At 39.9% G+C, this 19,580-nt stretch overlaps 2 protein-coding genes and 1 long non-coding RNA gene across 8 annotated transcripts in view; 2 read left to right on the top strand and 1 right to left on the bottom strand.

Moving 5' to 3' along the window:
* Positions 1-2,986, top strand: part of ITGB3BP (integrin subunit beta 3 binding protein) — a 38,240-nt gene extending 35,254 nt beyond the window's left edge. For all 3 annotated transcript variants that reach the window (XM_016187894.2, XM_060206337.1, XM_060206336.1), the window contains exon 9: positions 2,662-2,986. The gene's annotated coding sequence lies outside the window, so the exon portion shown is untranslated. The remainder of the gene's footprint in view (positions 1-2,661) is intronic.
* A 934-nt stretch (positions 2,987-3,920) lies between these two features.
* Positions 3,921-6,423, top strand: LOC132542951 (uncharacterized). Its single transcript, XR_009553920.1, has 2 exons — positions 3,921-5,496; positions 5,529-6,423. It is a non-coding gene; the product is annotated as an uncharacterized LOC132542951 (long non-coding RNA).
* Positions 6,424-8,293: 1,870 nt separating this feature from the next.
* ALG6 (ALG6 alpha-1,3-glucosyltransferase) overlaps positions 8,294-19,580 on the bottom strand; it is a 36,570-nt gene continuing 25,283 nt past the window's right edge. For all 4 annotated transcript variants that reach the window (XM_060206332.1, XM_060206333.1, XM_060206334.1 and 1 more), the window contains 6 exons: positions 16,969-17,054; positions 15,287-15,371; positions 12,537-12,607; positions 11,169-11,237; positions 10,834-11,032; positions 8,294-9,118 (listed from right to left, as the gene is read on the bottom strand). In XM_060206332.1, the coding sequence (XP_060062315.1) occupies positions 8,921-9,118; positions 10,834-11,032; positions 11,169-11,237; positions 12,537-12,607; positions 15,287-15,371; positions 16,969-17,054 (708 nt within the window). In that variant the 3' untranslated portion in view covers positions 8,294-8,920. The remainder of the gene's footprint in view (positions 9,119-10,833; positions 11,033-11,168; positions 11,238-12,536; positions 12,608-15,286; positions 15,372-16,968; positions 17,055-19,580) is intronic.

Raw genomic sequence — 19,580 nt, 5'->3', positions numbered from 1 at the left:
AATTAGAGATGTCTGACAGTATTTATGATTTAAGGCTTATTGAAAAAGAACACTGCTATGGTCTGGGAGGTGTCGCAGTGGATCAAGCATTGGACTCTCAAGCATGAGGTTCTGAGTTCAATCCCCGGCAGCACATGTACCAGAGTGATGTCTGGTTCTTTCTCTCCTCCTAGCTTTCTCATAAATAAATAAATAAAATATTAAAGAAGAAGAACACTGCTGAGTCGACTGGGCTAGCTGCAAAATCCAGGGCAGGGATTTTATTTCTTCTCCTAACTGAGCACTTATAAATAGTCCACTAGATACTGATTGGAGTTTATCTCAGGCTCATCTGATTGAAGTGGATGTAGCAAATCTTTGAATTTGGAAATGTGATAAATTCAATAAATAATAATATGCTAGCTAATTATGCCTTTCCTTAAAAACATCTGATGAGATCAGCAGCACAAGTAAAAAAAAATATATATATATATATAGATAGATAGATAGCTTATTATATTAGTAATTGTTGCATCTGTACCTAACAGGTTATAAATTAGTGTTATCCCAAGCTTAATAGCATTAGTATTAAGACTCCTAGAAGCTGGGGGTAGAGCAGTGGCACAAGGACCAGCACAAGGATCCCCACCTGCAGGGGGGTTGTTTCACAAGTGGTGAAGCAGGTGTCTCTCTTCCTCTCTATGTCCCCCTCCTCTCTAAATTTCTCTCTGTCCTATCCATAGAAATGAAAAAAAAAAAATGGCCACTAGCAGCAGTGGATTCACACTGAGCCCCAGGAATAACCTTGGAGGCAAATAAATAAATAAATATGAGAAAAAAAATTCCTAGAAGCTAATCACCTATTTTATTTTTAGAAAACAGTTAATACAAAATGAAAATATTCTATCCTGAATACATTTTCTTTAGAACGGGCATCTCACATGATTACTATTAGCTTCTGATTTAACTGTCTTTGTAAAATATTTGTAATCTGTGAAGCCAGGTTTTACTACTGCTCAGTATTTTATATCCTACTACTGAATAGTAAAGATTGTGTGCACACACACACACACACACACACACACACACACACGTGTAGACATTCACTCACTATAGGGTCACACAATTTATATAATTTCTGATCAGGGCTGGAGAGGGAACTCACAAGGCAGAGCTTATGTCTTGCTAAACCCAGTTTGTATTAAAATTATTGATTAAAATGGGTCTTTCCTTTCGAGCATTATACTTAGCTCTGATAACAGTACAGAAATAACCGATCAGGTATTTGGGGGCGGGGCCAGGGCACACCCAGTGAAGCACACACATTACCAAGTGCAAGGACCCAGGTTTGAGGCCTGGTTCCCCACAAGTGGTGAAGCAGGATTGCAGGTATTTATCTTTCTTTTTTTTTTCTGTTTAATTTTTATTTATAAAATGGAAATACAAGACCATAGGATAAGAGGGGTACAATTCCACACAATTCTCACCACCAGAACTTTGTATCCCATCCCCTCCCCTGATAGCTTTCCTGTTCTTTATCCCTCTGGGAGTATGGACCCAGGTTATTATGGGATGCAGAAGGTGGAAGGTCTGACTTCTGTAATTGCTTCCCCGATGAACATGGGTATTGGCAGGTCGATCCACACTCCCAGCCTGTCTCTCTCTTTCCCTAGTAGGGCAGGGCTCTGGGGAAGCGGGTCTCCAGGACACACTGGTAGGGTCATCTGTCCAGGGAAGTCTGTTTGGCATCATGTTAGCATCTGGAACCCAGTGGCTGAAAGAGTTAACATATAAAGCCAAACAAATTGTTGACTAGGTATTTATTTTTCTAGCTCTCTTTTTCTCCCCTCCCCTCTCAGTTTCTCTCTATCATATCATAAAAAGAAAAAGATAAAAATTATATTTGAGCCTATAAGTAAAAAACTAGAGTGCTTAAAAATCTCTTTAAGAATTCAGACAGATGCCAAGAGTTGGTAAGTTTGTTGTTAGGTGGCGATCTATCTTCTAGGACAGGTACAGAGTATATGTCAATACTGGTGAGTAGGATGTAGATGGGCCCACCGTTTACTCCGTCTCCATAGCTGCTGATGCAAGCAAAGAAGGGAGTCTTCAGGAGAGGGTGGGCCACATTGCTTACGGACATACATACCAGCAGTTGTCAATGACTGCTTTCTTCAGACTTCCCACAAGGTTGGGAGGAGGGCGGGGGAGGGTGGGGGAGGGTGTCAAACACCCAAGAACTCTACCACCACTAGGAGTCCCCAGAGAGACACACTCTCCAAATAGGAGGCTGTAAATGCAGTCTTTTTTAGAGGGACAGCTGTTGAAGGAGATGCCTGCCAGAAGACCCTGAAAGCTCATAGGCAAAAGGCATGTGGATATGTTGACAGTAGGTCACACTGGAGCTTTTAGAACTCTTTTGGAATTATCTCAAGATCCATCCTCACAGAAAGTGAAGGAGGAATGCTATGTCAGAGTAGTTCCTAGTGACAGTTAACTAGTAAGTGTTGCTTGAAGACGCAAAAAAAAGCAAAGCGGAGGTTCACCAGCATCTTAACTAAACTACGTGTCAGGTTGCACAATAAGATAGCGTTTAAATCATTTCTTCAGTTACGTGTGAGATGCATGTTAATTTGGAAACTAACCCTTGATGATTTCAGGATCATCTTTTATATCCCACAGGCATTTAGAAGAAATGCACTCACTCTGAGCACCAACTTCTGCATCTGCCTGGTCATATTTAAAGGAAACGAAGAAATGTTTGTGATTCATCTGCCAGCGAATACCAGATCGTAGCAGTAGGCAGGTGCTTGTCTAGATACAATTTCTTGCAGCTAATTTAAACTTTCTACACACACCAGTAGGTAATCTCAATATAAATAATGTGTTTCTTCTCGACCTTTTAATGGAAGCTGATATGCAGAAAAGGATCTTGACTTATATTGTATATCATGTGTGTGTTTGCACTTGTGAACAGATCCACTAATAAAGCATTTATGAGATGACACTTTGGCAGCACTAGATATTTTTAAAACTCAGAGTAAATCTAATGGTGAGTGGATTTAGGTACCAGTCTTCCCTTTCATGAAAATGTTCCATATCAAGAATGTGCTTTTTCATTCCTTTCTTTAATTTTGTAACTCTTTACTGTGGAATAGCTCAGAATGTCAGTTCCGTTTTAAATAACAGAGTTGATAACTGAGCAAGGAAACGTAATTTGGATTATAAAATTCTTGCTTTAATAAAAATTCCTTAAACAGTGAAAAAAAAAAAGAATGTGCTTTTTATTATACTCTAGTTACTTCTATACTCATAAAGAAATATTTTCAAAGATTGAACATTTTTCTAATTTTTAAATAAAATACTAGAATACATTTTTCCATTGCATCTAAATATGAAATTTTTTTGGTTTTAGATTTTTTTAATTTTATTAATTAATAACAATAGACAAGATTATGGGATAAGAGGGGTACAATCCATACAATTCCCACTACCAGGGTTCTATATCCCACCCCCTCCATTGGAAGCTTCCCTATTCTTTCTCCCTCTGGGAGTATGGACCAAAGATCTTTTTTTCTTTTAATTTTTATTTATAAAAGGGAAACACTGAAAAAGCCATACTCCCAGAGGGGTAAAGAATAGGAAACTATCAGGGGAGGGGAGGGGAGGGGATACGGAGTTCTGGTGGTGGGAACTGTGTGGAGTTGTACCCCTCTTATCCTATGGTTTTGTCAGTGTTTCCTTTTTATAAGTAAATTTGTTTTTAAACTGACTAGACGCTACTGAGTTTAAAGAAAAGGCCTTTCTTCTGGGGAAGTATATGGCCCACTTCAAGTTACCTGATTATTTAAATTTCTGGTTTTCTCTGTGCTATTTATATTATCTGCTTCACAAAATAAAGAGGAAAGAGATATAACTTGATATTGCTTGTCAATAAACACTTCTGTTTTTGACCACTTCTTTCTTTTTAATTTTCTTCCATTAGTAGAGAAAAACAGAGCATATGGGGAAAATAGAGCTTAACAGTGAGAACTTTAGCACATGAGGTTCTGGGGCTAGAACTCAAGACCTTATTCATGCAAATCCTGCACGCCAACCTGAGCAGAACCTCCCTGGCCACTAATCATTAAAACTTTTTAAATCTAGTTCTTTTCTTTTTTCTAAAAAAAAAAAAAAAAAAAGTTTTAAATTTTTTTTTTCAAGTTGATAGGACAGAAAAAAATGAAAGTGAAAGAGAAGATAGGGGAGTGAGAGAGAAACCTGCAGCACTGCCTCATCACTTGTGCAAGCTCCTCACTTGCAGATGGGGACTGAGGACTGGAACCTGGGTCCTTATGGATGGTAATGTGTGCTCAGCCAGGGGCGTCACTGCCCAACCCCCAGAGGAAAAGTGCGATCCCCTTCCTTAGTGCCGAAGTTAAAATAAGCCATTACTGGGAGTCCGGCGGTGGCGCAGCGGGTTAAGCGCACGTGGCACGAAGCACAAGGACTGATGTAAGGACCCCGGTTCGAGCCCCTGGCTCTCCACCTGCAGGGGAGTCGCTTCACAGGCGGTGAAGCAGGTCTGCAGGTGTCTGTCTTTCTCTCCCCCCATTGTCTTCCCCTCCTCTCTCCATTTCTCTCTGTCCTATCCAACAACGACGACAACAATAACTACAATAAAACAAGGGCAACAAAAAGGGAAAGTAAATAAATATGAAAAATAAATAAATAAATCAAGTTTAAAAAAAAAGCCATTACCACAAAATAACAGCACAATATGAAAATTGGAAGTGAAGTTTAACAAACTAATGGAAAATGCCTATTTTCTCTTAAGAAAAACTACTCAGTATTACTGTTATTGTTGGCTCCATCACTACTGTGTGCTGAGTTTTTCAGACAGAGAGAGCGGGAAAGAGTGGGGTTGAAAGCTCCCCCAGTGCTGTGTGGGATAGGCTGGAGTGCGGGCATGTGCAGGACAAAGCAGGCTCACTGCCCAGGTGAGCTTCATTGCCTCCAGGGTTATCGCTGGGGCTCAGTGCCTGCAGTACGAATCCACTGCTCCTGGAGGCTATTTTTTCCCTTTTGTTGCCCTTGTTGTTTTATCATTGTTGTTGTTGTTGCAGTCTTTGGATACGACAGAGAGAAATGGAGAGAGGAGGGAAAGACAGACACCTGCAGACCTGCTTCACCGCCTGTGAAGGGACTCCCCTGCATGGGGGGAGCCTGTGACTGGAACCAGGATCCTTATGCCGGTCCTTATGCTTCGCGCCACATGCGCTTAACTAACCCGCTGCGCTAACATCCAACTCCTCAGTCACCTTTTAAAGTGAAAATGAGTTGTTTTCTAGATATAGCATAGATTCAAAACAGTAGCCCAGTTAACTATTAAAACCAATAAGCCACACTAATGATTTAATTGCTACCATTTTAATAAAAAAAAATTGACATGATCTTCCTGTTAAACATGAAGAATACTTTGTGATACAGTTCTTATAATGTGATTACCTAGAAATATGCCGGAAGCATAAATCCTTTGTGTTGTAGCACTGAAAACTGGCAAACGCTAGAAGAAGAAGAACTGAAAACTATCCTGAGGATATATAGTCCTTAGCAAGGAAGTAAAGGGTTAAAAGGAAGATTGGTTCCATCTGTAATCCTAGTTATGTAGGTATGTACTTAATGCTATTAAATCAGTTACTGTATGTTTGACCTCTTGATATACTAAGCTTGCGCCTTGCAGAACAGCTGGGTCTGCTAAGAATCATTTCCCGGTTCTCTTCATTGTAGATCAGATGACTCTCGCTTTATCACCCTTGGAGGCCACATGAAGGACAAAGCAGAAAGATCCACACACAAAACTAATGTTTATATGGGGGGGGGGGGAGCGGGGGTGGTAGAAGGTGGGAGAAACACTTGGCCCTGATCTTCCAGTGAGTGTGACAGAAGAGAGACCAATTGAGACTTGAAACCAGTGTGTTACTTGGACGGTTATTTAGTTACATCCTATCCGTCTCTTAACTCTTTTTCTATTGAACACAGAGGCTCCTTTGGCTGCCTTGACTTTTGTAAATGTTTCACTCACTTAGTTGTGGTTTATCATTTGGACAGAATGCAATATCGGGGATATTTCTCCCCTCTCTAAGGTCTCAAAGGAAAATGACTTCTATATGCTTCAAATCTGACACATCCGGTGTACCGTATTCTCTTCATTTTAAGAAATAAACCAAGAAAGAAAGCTGTTTCTCAGGATTGACCTCTCTAAAGTAAACTGAAAAATAATTTAGACCTTGGGGGTGGGTGTGGTGGGAAACTCACCATTGTGATTTTCTAATCTGGTAACAAACTCTTAATGAGAAATTTAATACTATATTTTTAAAAATAATAACTTAGACTGGCTTTTTATAGGTTTATTGGTAGAGAATCTTATTTTCTGCATATCCAAAATATATTCCAATTAAATCATTCCTGGTGTCTTGAATATATCCTATCTGCAAAGTGCTTTGAAATTGCCTACTTCTGTGATCTTCATCACCACGGGCCATTTTGAGTAATTTGAAGCCGAATCTCTCAAAATTCAAGTTGAATTCTTCTTAAACTGGTTTCTAATAGATATGATAGTTGACTTATAAGGCAATTGTTGCAGATTTCTATAAATTTCTATAAAATCTACAATGCATTGGATGCAATCAGATGTGACTACATCACACGGAAAATAAGCTTTCGTCTACGGACCTTACTTATGACGTATCTTGTTTTCTGAGTACGCTCTCCTCTGACTATAGGTACTTTTGTTTCTCAAATAATCATAACTTCTCTGTTCCTATGTAGAAGTCACAACCAACTCCTCATTGGTTTAAATCAGCATCCTGTGCAAAATGCAAGTATGCTTTGACCAAAAAAAAAAAAAAAAAAAAGACTGCAGAAGCCTGCCAAGATGCTGACACTTAGGCCAGTGATTATAGATGGTGACCGTCGGCAGTGATGATCCTGCTGATACGGCAGTGATTCAAGGCTACTGTTGTGTGCTGACCTGCCCTTTGAGTCTGTCCACACATTTGCTTTGGGAAAAGAAAGACTCACTGCTTTTTGCTTTGTCTGACCCACTGCCTTTACCAGACCTAGAAATGTGTATCTTCTTGCATGAGCTTTTCTTTTTATGTTTTATTTATTTCTATTTAGTGACTTTTATTGCTTAAAACTCTACTACCATGTGAATACGCCTTAATGGCTACCTTAATGAAAGAAAGATCTTCATTCATGAACATAGGTTGGGGGATAAGGAGGTAGCCCGTTCTGTTAAAAGTGCAGGATTTGGATGCCTGATATCCTGAGGACCTATAGTTGTTTTTGCTTAGTTTTTCTTTTTATAAATCACTTTACTGGGAGGGTGAAGCCAGTGGTTTACAGTACAGTTTTTGGCACTTGGGTACAATTTCTCATCTAGATATGATAGGTGTCTCTTCAAAACACACTCATCTCCTACTTAGGTCCTTTTTTACCATTACACCCAAGGATCCCAAAGACCTTCCTCTCCCAAGCCGTCCCTCTACCCTCCTTCCCCAGAGTCTTTTGCTTTGGTGCAATGTACTAAACCCAGTCGAAGTTTTACTTTGTGTTTCTGTTTCTTCTATTTTATTCTGTTCCTGTTTCTTAAGATCTGCCCATGAGTAAAACCATCTCATAGTCACTATTCTCTTTTTAGCTTATCTCAACGTGATTCCTCTAACCTCTAAAATGAGGTGAGGAAAATGACACCCATCTTTATTTTATTTTATTTTTATTTATGAAAAGGAAACACTGACAAAAGCCATAGGATAAGAGGAGTACAACTCCACACAGTTACTACCACCAGAACTCTGTATCCCCTCCCCTCATAGCTTCCCTATTCTTTATCCTTTTTCCAGTTTTTAATAACTGGCACCACTGTGAGCCAGAGGTAAGAAGTGCTCTCGTCTCTTTCTCATAAAAATAAATCTTTAAGAAAAATAAAGCATTAAGAAAAAAAACTTAATATGAGCTGATGAGAAAACTTTTTTTTTTTACCAAAGAAACACATCTTTACATGAGATAGTACAAGACAGATATGATACATTGCACCTATACCAATTCAATACTGTAATAAGATGGACTTCTGATAATACCGGAGTGACAGTATTTAAGAGGATCAGCACGAAGTATGGTATGCATCAGTGCTATGACAGTAGTAATTCTGAGCCATGTCATTTAAAAAAAAAAGTTTTTTTAAAGGATGAAGTGGGACCACTTAACTTTGGTGTTCCCAGTGAATAGTCCTAGATCGTTAGTGATCATTAGAAAAACGAAGCAACTTAGATTTTAATTCAGGAAAATCTGTTCTTTAATTGCAATCAAGTAAATCAACATTACTGGAAATAAATTAACACCGCTTAATCTTATCAAAAAATTAAATTTGCAAATGTAATAAGGCGTATTCAAACTTCAATTTAAATTGCTTTCTCACCGTAATTGAATATTACAAATGTATTTCTGAGTTACAACTTCTGAACAATATAATACCCATTATTTCCATTCTAAAATGTAGGAAAGCTAAATCTGAGTATCAAAATCAGTCATTTCCTCAAGAGGGAAGGAGGTTAAATTCTCCCAGTAAACTCACTAAATTTGCAGGTTGTTTTTTTTTTTTTTAAAGATGATAAATTACAGAATCAATTTCCTAAACACTGGAATTGGGTCTCTGTATTATTTTTCTACTTGAATGTTGTGAATATTCATAAAACAACAATACATTTTGGTCACACAATAGTAAGCAGACAAAAACTTCCAAAAGGCATTGGTCACTGTATGTATTTAGTGTAGACAATCTTCACTACTTTCTTTCCATTAATTCATGATTCTCAAAAAAAGAACATGTATACACAGCAAGAAAGTTCACAAAACCTTTGACCGCTGTCAACATTTTCACATTCATTTGGGGGCACAGCTAGTTGATTTTCTTCTGATTTCTTCTGCTTTTGGAATCCCAAAATATTATAATGTTAAAATAGATCAAGAAGAACAAGAAGTTCAAGCAGGAGACAAAACACACCAATACAGAAAATAAGTCCGGTAATCTCTGAGGAGGATCCAGCGTGACAGTCATCAGTGTCAGAAGGACCATTGTGATTGCTGAGATTAGAAACTATAAGGAAGAAAAAAATACCATCAGTGAATTGTACTGGTGACACGACTTGTAGCTGTGTATGAGCCAGACTCGAAGGTGAAGTTGAGGAATCCACTATCTTCTGGTGGACCGACACCTGGCTGCATGTTACCATCATCTGCAGCCTTTACCATTTCCAATGGCCAAGTAACACCCCAGAACAACTGAGTTTCTGAGGTAGGTTTTGGTATTGTTTAAAGTTTCCAAACGATTCCCTCAGATAGCTAAGGCTTGAGGAATCCTGGTCACCACACAGATTTAGTGTAGACAGTTTCCATGTGACCACATTTAGAGACAGAATCTTTGGGGAGAGAAAGTGAGTCTAATGCGATTGGAATAGTATCTTTACAAGAGGCACGAGAGACACCTCTACATACGCACACAGAGAAAAGGCAATATGAGAAGAACACTGTAGTTGCTTAAACTAACTAGTTATTTTGTACGACAACCTACCAGACTAAACATGTCTGTATATATCAAGTCTAGAGGGGCCAGGTGGTGCTGGGTTCATTACAGTGCCTGAGGACTCAGGACAAGCCCCTGGCCCCCACCTGCAGGGGAGAAGCTTCATGAGGGAAGCAGGACTGCAGGTGTTTCTATTTCCCACTCCCCTCTCACGACTGCCACCTCTCCAGATTCAAAGGAGGTCTCGAAACTTTACATCAGGCTCAACCTGACGCTGTTGACTGGCTACGGAAGAAGGGCAAACGCTAGAAGAAGAAGAACTCCCCTCTCAATTGCTCCCTATATATATATCCAATAATAATATTTTAAAAACATTAAAAAATAAATGAATAAATAAAAAAAATTCAAGGGAGTCAGGCGGTAGCGCAGCATGTTGAGCACACGTGGCACAAAACGCAGGGACCGGCTTAAGGATCCTGGTTCGAGCCCCCGGCTCCCCACCTGCAGGGGAGTCGCTTCACGGGCGGTGAGGCAGGTCTGCAGGTGTCTGTCTGTCTCTCCCCCTCTCTGTCTTCCCCTCCTCTCTCCATTTCTCTCTGTCCTGTCCAATAATGACAACAGCAATAACAACAATAATAACTACAACAATAAAGCAACAAGGGCAACAAAAGGGAATAAATAAAAAAATTTAAAAAAAACTTAAAAAAAAAATTAAAAGTCCAGATAGGCAAATCTTTTTTTTTTTTTTTTTTTGACTCCAGGGTTTTTGCTGGGGCTCAGTGCCTGCACCACGAATCCACTACTTCTGGAGGCTTTTTTTCCCCCTTTTGTTGCCTTGGTTGTTTTATCATGGTTGTAGTTATTATTATTGTTTTTATTGCTCATTGTTGTTGGATAGGACAGAGAGAAATGGAGAGAGGAGGGGAAGACAGAGAGGGGGAGAGAAAGACACCTGCAGACCTGCTTCACCGCCTGTGAAACGACTCCCTTGCAGGTGGGGAGCCGGGGGCTCGAACCGGGATCCTTAGGCCGGTCCTGTGCTTTGCGCCACGTGCGCTTAACCCGCTGAGCCACCGCCCAACTCCCAGATACGTAAATCTTTAGAGAGAGAAACTAGCTTAGTGGCTGTCCAAGGATGGGACGCAATGGAGAGTAACTGCCAGTCTGCTGAAGGAGTGTCCGGAATAGATGAATCACCAAGCTTTATGAACGTGTGGGTTTTCTGGGTGAGTGAGATCTCAACAAAAACTATCACGCTGACTTTTCATTCCTGAAAAACCTAAACTTACCAAATATTGTATAATTCTGGGGAGAAATGTAAACCCTGGAAGATTCTTCCTAATAGAAATGGAAAAGGGCTTCAGCTGCAGTTCTTCTTCAGAAACTTTTTCAAATATTGAAAAAGAAGTCGCACAGACTATAAAAAAGGCCATCACGGTCACAACTGAGGGCACCAAGAGTCCATCCTTTATTAGAAGAGGTAGCATACTGCAAGGAAAAAAAAAAAAAAGAAAAAAAAAATTGGAAAATAAATGGCAATTCAGATGATAAAGAAAAAACACTGTAAACGAGTCAGTGTGAACTATATTGAAAATATCATCATGGACTATTTGGTCAGACTCACCTAAATGTTGACACAAGCAAAAACCACGTAGACATAAAAGGTATTTCACTTAAAATTAAGCAAACTGGTCTACAATGAAAGGGGGGGGGGGAAAGGTATTTTAATTTTAGAAAAATTCTACACTTGTAAAAATGACAAACATTTTTCTGCCTAGTTTGGAGGTAGTGAGAAATTAATAATTAGCATATGGAAAGCAGAAAATGAAGTGAGGCCTGGCAGTAATGCACCCAGTACCTCACACGCTACCATACCCAAAGACTCAGGCTTGAGCCCCCCGCTCCCCACCTGCAGGGGGGATGTTTCACAAGTGGTCAAAGTGTTGCAGATGTCTCTCTCTTTCTGCTCCTTCACCACCCACCCCTTCTCAACTTCTATGTGAGGAAGGAAGGAAGGAAAAAAGGGAGGGAGGGAGAGAGGGAAGGGAGAGAAAGTCCAGGTACTGAGCCCTCCTTTAAATTTAAAGCTCTACATCTAACATAGGAAATTTTTTCGGTTTAAAACGTTACACTTTGCAGCTGGGGAGTCAGCTCTGCAGAGCACTGGACCTGCAGGAATAGGGTCCTGGTTGAAGCCCCCACACTGCATATGCTCTGGCTCTCTCCCATAAATAGTTCATTTTTAACATACAATGCTATACTTTAAAGAAACAAAGCTAGAAGAAGTCATTCAGAACAACTTTTTTTTTAAAAAAAATATGATCTTTATTTATTTATTGGCTAGAAGCAGCCAGAGGGATCAGGCGGTAGCACAGCGGGTTAAGTGCATGTGGCACAAAGCACAAGGATTGGCTTAAGAATCCCAGTTTGAGCCCCCGGCTCCCCAACTGCAGGGGAGTCACTTCACAAGTGGTGAAGCAGGTCAGCAGGTGTCTATCTTTCTCTCCCCCTCTTTATCTCCCCTCCTCTCTCTATTTCTCTCTGTCCTATCCAACAACGATGACATCAATAACTACAACAACAATAAAAAAAAAAAAAAACAAGGGCAACAAAAGGGAAAATAAATATATACATGTATTTAAACAATTTTAATAATAATAAAAAAAAAGAGACAGCCAGAAATTGAGAGGGAAGGGTAGATAGGGAGAGAGAGAGACACCTACAGCCCTGCTTCACCACTCACAGAGCTTTCCCCCGGCAGGTGGAGACCAGGGGCTTGAGCCTGGGTCCTTGTACATTGTAACATGTGCGCTCAATCAGGTGTGCCACCACCCAACCCCTCTGAACAACTTCTAAAGAAAGAACTCTGTGCAACATTTGTGTAGTTTTGCTTTGCACTTCGGGGATTACATGACGGTAATGAATATATGTCACAAACACATACTAGCAATAGTAAGTACACAAAATACATAGTTGAAATGTTCTTACTTACAATGATACCAAAAGAATGGACTTTTCATGTACTTGGAAAGAAAACAAAAAGAATGATAGTGCACAGCTAACCTTTAAGGAAAAGAAGGGAAAATAAAGTTAGCTGTAACAACCTGCAAAACGTAATAGCGTTTTAATTATCAATCTGCATAAAAGTGATTTCAAATGAAATTTAAAGTTTAATGTAACTGCTCTCCCGAAGGAAAATGCCTAGCACTATATGTATAGTACTTTGTATAAAAATGGTATGTAAATTTTTGTTACTGATTTAACATGGGTTTCCTCATTTAATCTAAAGTGCTATCCTCTAACCAGCTCCCACCAAAATTCTTTTCTCTTTTTTTAACTTCATTTTATTTTAAATACTTATTTATTCATTTTTGTTGTCCTTGTTGCTTTTTTATTGTTGTAGTTACTATTGTTGTGGTCGCTGTTGTTGGATAGGATAGAGAAAAATGGAGAGGGGAGGGGAAGACAGAGGGGGAGAGAAAGACAGACACCTGCAGACCTGCTTCACCGCCTGTGAAGTGACTCCCCTGCAGGTGGGGAGCTGGGGGCTGGAACCGGGATCCTTACACCAGTCCTTGCGCTTTGCGCCACCTGCGCTTAACCCACTGCGCTACCGCCCGACTCCCCCCAAATTCTTTTCACGTAGTGCTATTTTCTTCGTACTCCTCTTTACTCACGGATGTGTAGAGAATCAATTTGTTGTACTGTATCTATCACTACCGTGAAAGAACTCACTTAGGACAGCAGGAATGCTAGCTGTCATTCACTTCTGTGGCAGTTCCTGGCACACAAGGGGGCACTAAATAAACACTAGTTGAATAAATTAAATATAAATCATCTTTCTGCTACAGATATATTAGTATTCATACTGTTAATTACCACAGTCATAAACTTAAGGCTATAAAATAATTCTATCTTTAAAGGGAAACACTACAATAGTGATAATAGAAAATGGTTTTTAATGTTGTTAAAAGTTTTGGGTAAACCTTCAAATATTGAAATATAAAATAGTAAGTCATTAACACAAGTCTTTTCCGTCTAAGTTTTACAGGCATCTTCAATGATGACTTATATCTTCAATATCACTGGAGTGGTTTTCCTGAAACAGAGACCAGTCCCCTTCCCTTCTCAAAAAGCTTCTGAGGTTCCTCTCTCATGCAAATCAAAGTTTCAACCCAACAGTCACGATCTGATATAATTGGCTCCTTTTTTATTCTAATTTCTCCTTATATCCTCTTCTAATCTCAACACACACAAACATTTCACTGTTTAATAACTGTTCCCAGAGCACTCTTTATCTTTTCCTAGCTCTGTACCTTTTCAAGCTCTTTCTTGAACACTTTTTCTATAGGACACCGTGTCCCAAATCCTGTCCAATCCTACTTACTCAAAGTACAGTTGCTAAAGATTACTGAAATCTGTCCCCAGAGAAAAACAGCACAGTGGTTTACTCCCCAGTAGCACCATAAGACACAGCTGAGAAGGACAAGGAAGGAAGGAAGGAAGAAAGGAAGGAAGGGAGGGAGGGAGGAAGGGAGGGAGGGAGGGAGGAAGGGAGGGAGGGAGGGAGGGAGGGAGGAAGGAAGGTAGGTAGGTAATGGGGATGGGGATGGGGATGGGGAGAGAGAGGAGAGGAATAAAGGAGAGGAGAGAGGAGGGAAGAGGAGGGGAGGTGGAGAGAGGAAAGGAATAGAGGCAAGGAGAGGGGACTAGAGGGCGGGAGAGAGGAGGAAATTGCCTGCCTTAATTTGGGTGATGGCACAGTGGCTAGAGCAGTCAGACTATCTTGCACAAGGTTGCTGGACTGATCCCCAAAACTAAGTATACTAATGTGACGTTTTGGAGTTGGGGTAGATAGCATAATGGTTATGGAAACAGATTCTCATCCCAGACGCTCCAACATCCCAGGTTCAATCCCTCACATCACCATAAACCAGAGCTGAGCAGTGCTCTGGTAAAAAAAAAAAAAAAAAAAAGAAAGAAAGAAAGAAAAAAAAAGAAAGAAAAACCTCCCAAAACTCCAATGTGATGTTTTGGCATGTACCAAGTGTGCCCTTTTATTAGTAAATCAATAAACCCTTTTTTAAAAAAATTTTTTTAATATTTATTTTATTTATGTATTCCCTTTTGTTGCCCTTGTTGTTTTATTGTTGTAGTTATTATTGTTGTTGTTGTTGGATAGGACAGAGAGAAATGGAGAGAGGAGGAGAAGACAGAGAGGAGGAGAGAAAGACAGACACCTGCAGACCTGCTTCACCATCTGTGAAGCGACTCCCCTGCAGGTGGGGAGCCGGGGTTTGAACCGGGATCCTTATGCCGGTCCTTGTGCTTTGCGCCACCTGCGCTTAACCCGCTACAGCCTGACTCCCCAATAAACCCTTTTAAAAGTAAATAAAATCTGTCCCCAAAGTAAAACTTTTTGCACACTATTATGACCTTTATTTGTACCTGACAGAACACTATTTGCCTTATAGTATGATTACTTAAGTATATGTCCTTGTAACTTTTATCTCACTGACCAAACAAAGCAGAAATTCAATACTCATTGAATTAAACTGAAAGTCTGACTGCTCAGTCTAGTGTCCACAGTGCCTACACTAAACACTCAATAAGTCTTCATCAAATAAACGAATGCTCAGTTCACAACCCAGTATGCCCTATTCAGAGGAAGAAAAAGAATTGACTATTTCAGAAAGATCAGTTGGTACAATAATTAAGCATCTAAAGTAATGAGAAACTTACCAGACAATATTTGAAGCCTTTGGGAGAGGGATGTAGTGTTAACTTTACACATGCAGGAAGCAGGCTCAAAAAAGTACAACAAAAGCTAAAAAAAAAAAAAATAATGACAATTAAAATGTTTCCTTTATAGATGCAGATAGCTTAAAAATATCTAAGCATAAGGATCACATCATCTATCACTAATTTATCAACATTTCAAAATGAAGTTGTAAAACCAGATAACATCCCAAAACAGAAATATACATGCTTACTTGATATGACAATATAACAAAGCAATACAGTCCATGTTCCTTATTTTAGTTTTTAGTATCACTTATTAGCAAAGATACAAAGCAGGGGGAGTCAGGCAGTAGCGCAGCGGGTTAAGTGCACATGGTGCAAAATGCAAAGACCGGCATAAGGATCTTGGTTCGAGCCCCCGGCTCCCCACCTGCAGGGGAGTCGCTTCACAGGTGGTGAAGCAGGTCTGCAGGTGTCTATCTTTCTCTCCCCCTCTCTGTCTTCCCCTCCTCTCTCCATTTCTCTCTGTCCTATCCAACAACACCACCAGTAACAACAACAATAATAACTACAACAATAAAACAACAAGGGCAACAAAAGGGAATAAATAAATATTAAAAATCTTTTTAAAAATATGAAGCAGGCTGCCCAAATAGCTCAGAGACTGCACTCTTGGCCATGTACATGGCCCAGATTTGAACCTGGCCCTCACTTCACTGGAGGAAGCTTCAGTTCGATGATGTCTTTCTCTATGCTTTGTGTCTGTTTCTGTCTTTCTCTCTCTCTCTCTACTTGAAAAAGTCATCCCAAACCAGTGAAGTCCCTCTCCCCAATAAGAAAAGACCAGCTATAAAAACAGAGAGCCAAAAGCTAGTTACCATTCAAAATAATAAAATAATATTCCTTTAAAAGCATTTGAATAGCCCTATCCAACAGATGATTCTAAGTCAGTTTTTCCTTCCCCCTCAATATTACTTCCTGAGTTGAGCACTTTCCATACAGACTTCCAGTTCAGTTTGTCTCACAATTACACAATCCAGTTCCCCATAATGAACACACACACACACACACACACACACACACACACACACACACGTAATCTCTTACTCAAGCTATTTCTCTGGTTGAATCCTGATCCACCTCTCAAATTCATGACTCTCCAGGATAATACTAAATCATGTTTACTACATTCTTTGTTTACGTAGGAAGGACATAGGTAGCCATCTAGAAAACCTTTCACATAAAAGATTTCAAATAAGCTTTGTTGTAAGAAGAGACTGGTTTATGCTACATGGAAAAATCACTAGTGAAGAACGCTTCAGCCCTTCCTGATGCCAGGGCAATGAGAGATTTCCATAACGCTGTTGCGGAGACCTAGTGGCGGCTTATCCAGAGCACACACAAGTTACTGTGCACAAGGATCAGGGTTCAAGCACCCAAGTCCCCACCTACAGGGGGAGCTTCACAAGTGGTGGAGTGGTGCTGTGGGTGCAACCTGCAACCTCTCCTCTTGTCTCTCATCTCCATGAAGAAAAATGAAATTAAAATGAACAAAACCATCATTGGGAATGGTGGAGTCATACAGGCACTGAACTCCAGAGATAACCCTGGTGGGAAGAGAGGGGGGGAGAGAGAGAAAGAGAGAGAGAGAAGGAGAGAGAGAGAGAGAGAATTTTCCTTACCTGAGAATTATCTGGATATGACGTGGCAAAATATCCTTGATCTTTAGAAAGATATTGAAGCTACACCAGATATTAGCTACCTTATCCTGAAAAGATATAGATGAAAGTACACTTAGGATAAATGAAAGAAATGTTTCCACACCTGCAGGGGGAGATACATCATGAGTGGTGAAGCAGGACTGCAGGTGTCTCTCTTTCTCCCTATCTGCCACCCCCAATTGCTCTCTATCCTATCCCAAAAAACTAGGGAAAATAGCCTCCAGGAGCAGTGGATTTGTAGTGCTGGCAGTGATAACCCTGCAGGCAAAAAAAAAAAGAAAAGAAAGAGAAAATAAAGAAATGTAAGCTCCACAAAGTATAGTCCAAAATGACTCCACATGTAGGTGGAACTTGGAAGACAAGAGTTACAAAGGGAGAACTCGGGGTGAAACGTGGACTGGGGGTGGTGTACTGCGCCAAAGCAAGTGACTCTGGGGAGGGAACAGAATGGGGAGCTGGGGGGGGAGAAGGGGCCTAGGTTCCTTGATGGGGTTGACAAGAATATGCAGCAGGCATCTGTTATGCAGAACTAGGGAATCTTGAACATGTATAGACAAATATGCTGTAAGTCATTAACCCCTCCAATAAAAAGGATAGTCCAAAAACTCTGAATGAGCCATGCCGCTCAGTGTGTGAGACTTGTTAAAACTATTAACAGCTGAGTCGATGAAACTCCTCAAAGAATGAATACACGTAATCACACATTCTCAAGCATTTACTTGGTCACATTTTGCAATGGGAACTCATCTGAATCATTAATCTATCATAGTGAGAGGGAACAGTTCCAAAAATATTTAATATTTTAAAAAAAAACACACACTATCCCTAAATACCAAAGTTATTCATCTTTGGAAATTTTTCAAATTATTTTTTTTCCTGATTTGTAGAATACATATTATCTAACCCATCTTACCACACATATGAAATGACTTAACGTACTAGCTACCTCCAGTGAGGAGAATAAACTGATAAGAAATCAAAAGCATCTGAAGACATTATTTAGTTATGCTAGAACCGCTTTCAGAATGACACTTGTAACCCCAGTTCTGTTTATGAAACTCATTGTCTATACAACTGCTTGGTTCACAGATAAAACATCAAAAAGGAACTGTCACTGACAACTGTGCCATCCTGCTTTGCTGCCCTCTGTCCAAAAGAAAATGCCCTGCAGATTTTGAGGTCTAGGAATGAATGAAGATGAGAGACATCATCATTAGACAGGTACGATGTTCACTATTATGATAACATGTTAACACAATTTCTGAAATAGAAGGCAAGAATAGAACCAGGCAACATACAGTTCAAGGCTACACCAAAAAGAAGTGAACACGATTTTCAAAGTTTAAACCCCATTTTTGCCACGCTCTCTGCCCTCAGATGTCTGATGTGTAACATGGATATAACAGATACCTCAGCATGATTGAAAGGTTCAAGTAAAATGACATGTGAAGTATCTGGCTCCTTGTGAAAAGGCAGTAATAGTGATGATTTCTCTCTCTCTCTCTTTTTTGCCATCAGCGTTACTGCTGGGGCTCAGTGCCTGCACTACGAATCCACTGTTCCTGGAGGACATTTTTTTCCCTTTTGTTGCCCTTGTTGCTTATCATTGTTGTTATTGTTATTGCAGTCATTGTTGTTGGATAGGACAGAGAGAAATGGAGAGAGGAGGGGAAGACAGAGGGGGGGAGAGAAAGACAGACACCTGCAGACCTGCTTAACCACTTGTGAAGTGACCCCCCTGCAGGTGAAGAGCTGGGGGCTCAAACCGAGATCCTTAAGCAGGTCCTTGCACTTTGCGCCACGTGCTCTTAACCCGCTGTGCTTCTGGCTGGCCCCCAGTGAGGATTTCTAATAATCAGAAACATCAGCATCAGCATCAGCATCCCTATCAACACACATGTCATGTATTGATGTCTTTCCCTAACACCAAACGCTCTTATAGCTTCTTTCAAAATTCTGGTTCCATCTTCCCACAAAGCCACTGAAAGATACTCTATAACGAGTAGGGCCGTAGCACAGTGGGTTAAGCACACGTGGCACCAAGCGCAAGGACCAGCGTAAGGATACCAGTTCGAGCACCTTCAGGGGAGTCGCTTCACAGGTGGTGAAGCAGGTCTGCAGGTGTCTATCTTTCTCTCCCCCCTCTGTCTTCCCCTCCTCTCTCCATTTCTCTCTATCCTATCCGACAACGATATCAATTACAACAACAATACAAAAAAAAGGGAACATAAATAAATATAAAAAAAGAAAATTTTAAAAACAGATAGTCTATAACAATGTGTATATTCAAAAATCAGAAAGGCATGCTTTTCTAATTCTTAAAAATTGAAATGTTTACTCAAAAGCAAATTATCTATAAATATGCTGTCTTTAACTTTATTAAAAGGCCTTTGTGTTATCCAAAATGGTTTGCTTAATTTAATTACTAAATCTAAATCACCAAATTATCCATGTAATAAAAATTTAACAAGAGTGATTAAGCTAGCATTAAATGGAATGAAAGATTCTCATTAAAAATTACTATGAAAGAAGGTTATAGATCAAATAATTATGAGACCTTTCTGAGGCGAATA

Source organism: Erinaceus europaeus, chromosome 13, assembly GCF_950295315.1.
Source record: "Erinaceus europaeus chromosome 13, mEriEur2.1, whole genome shotgun sequence".
NCBI lineage: Eukaryota > Metazoa > Chordata > Mammalia > Eulipotyphla > Erinaceidae > Erinaceus > Erinaceus europaeus.
This window is presented reverse-complemented; position numbering and strand designations above follow the sequence as displayed.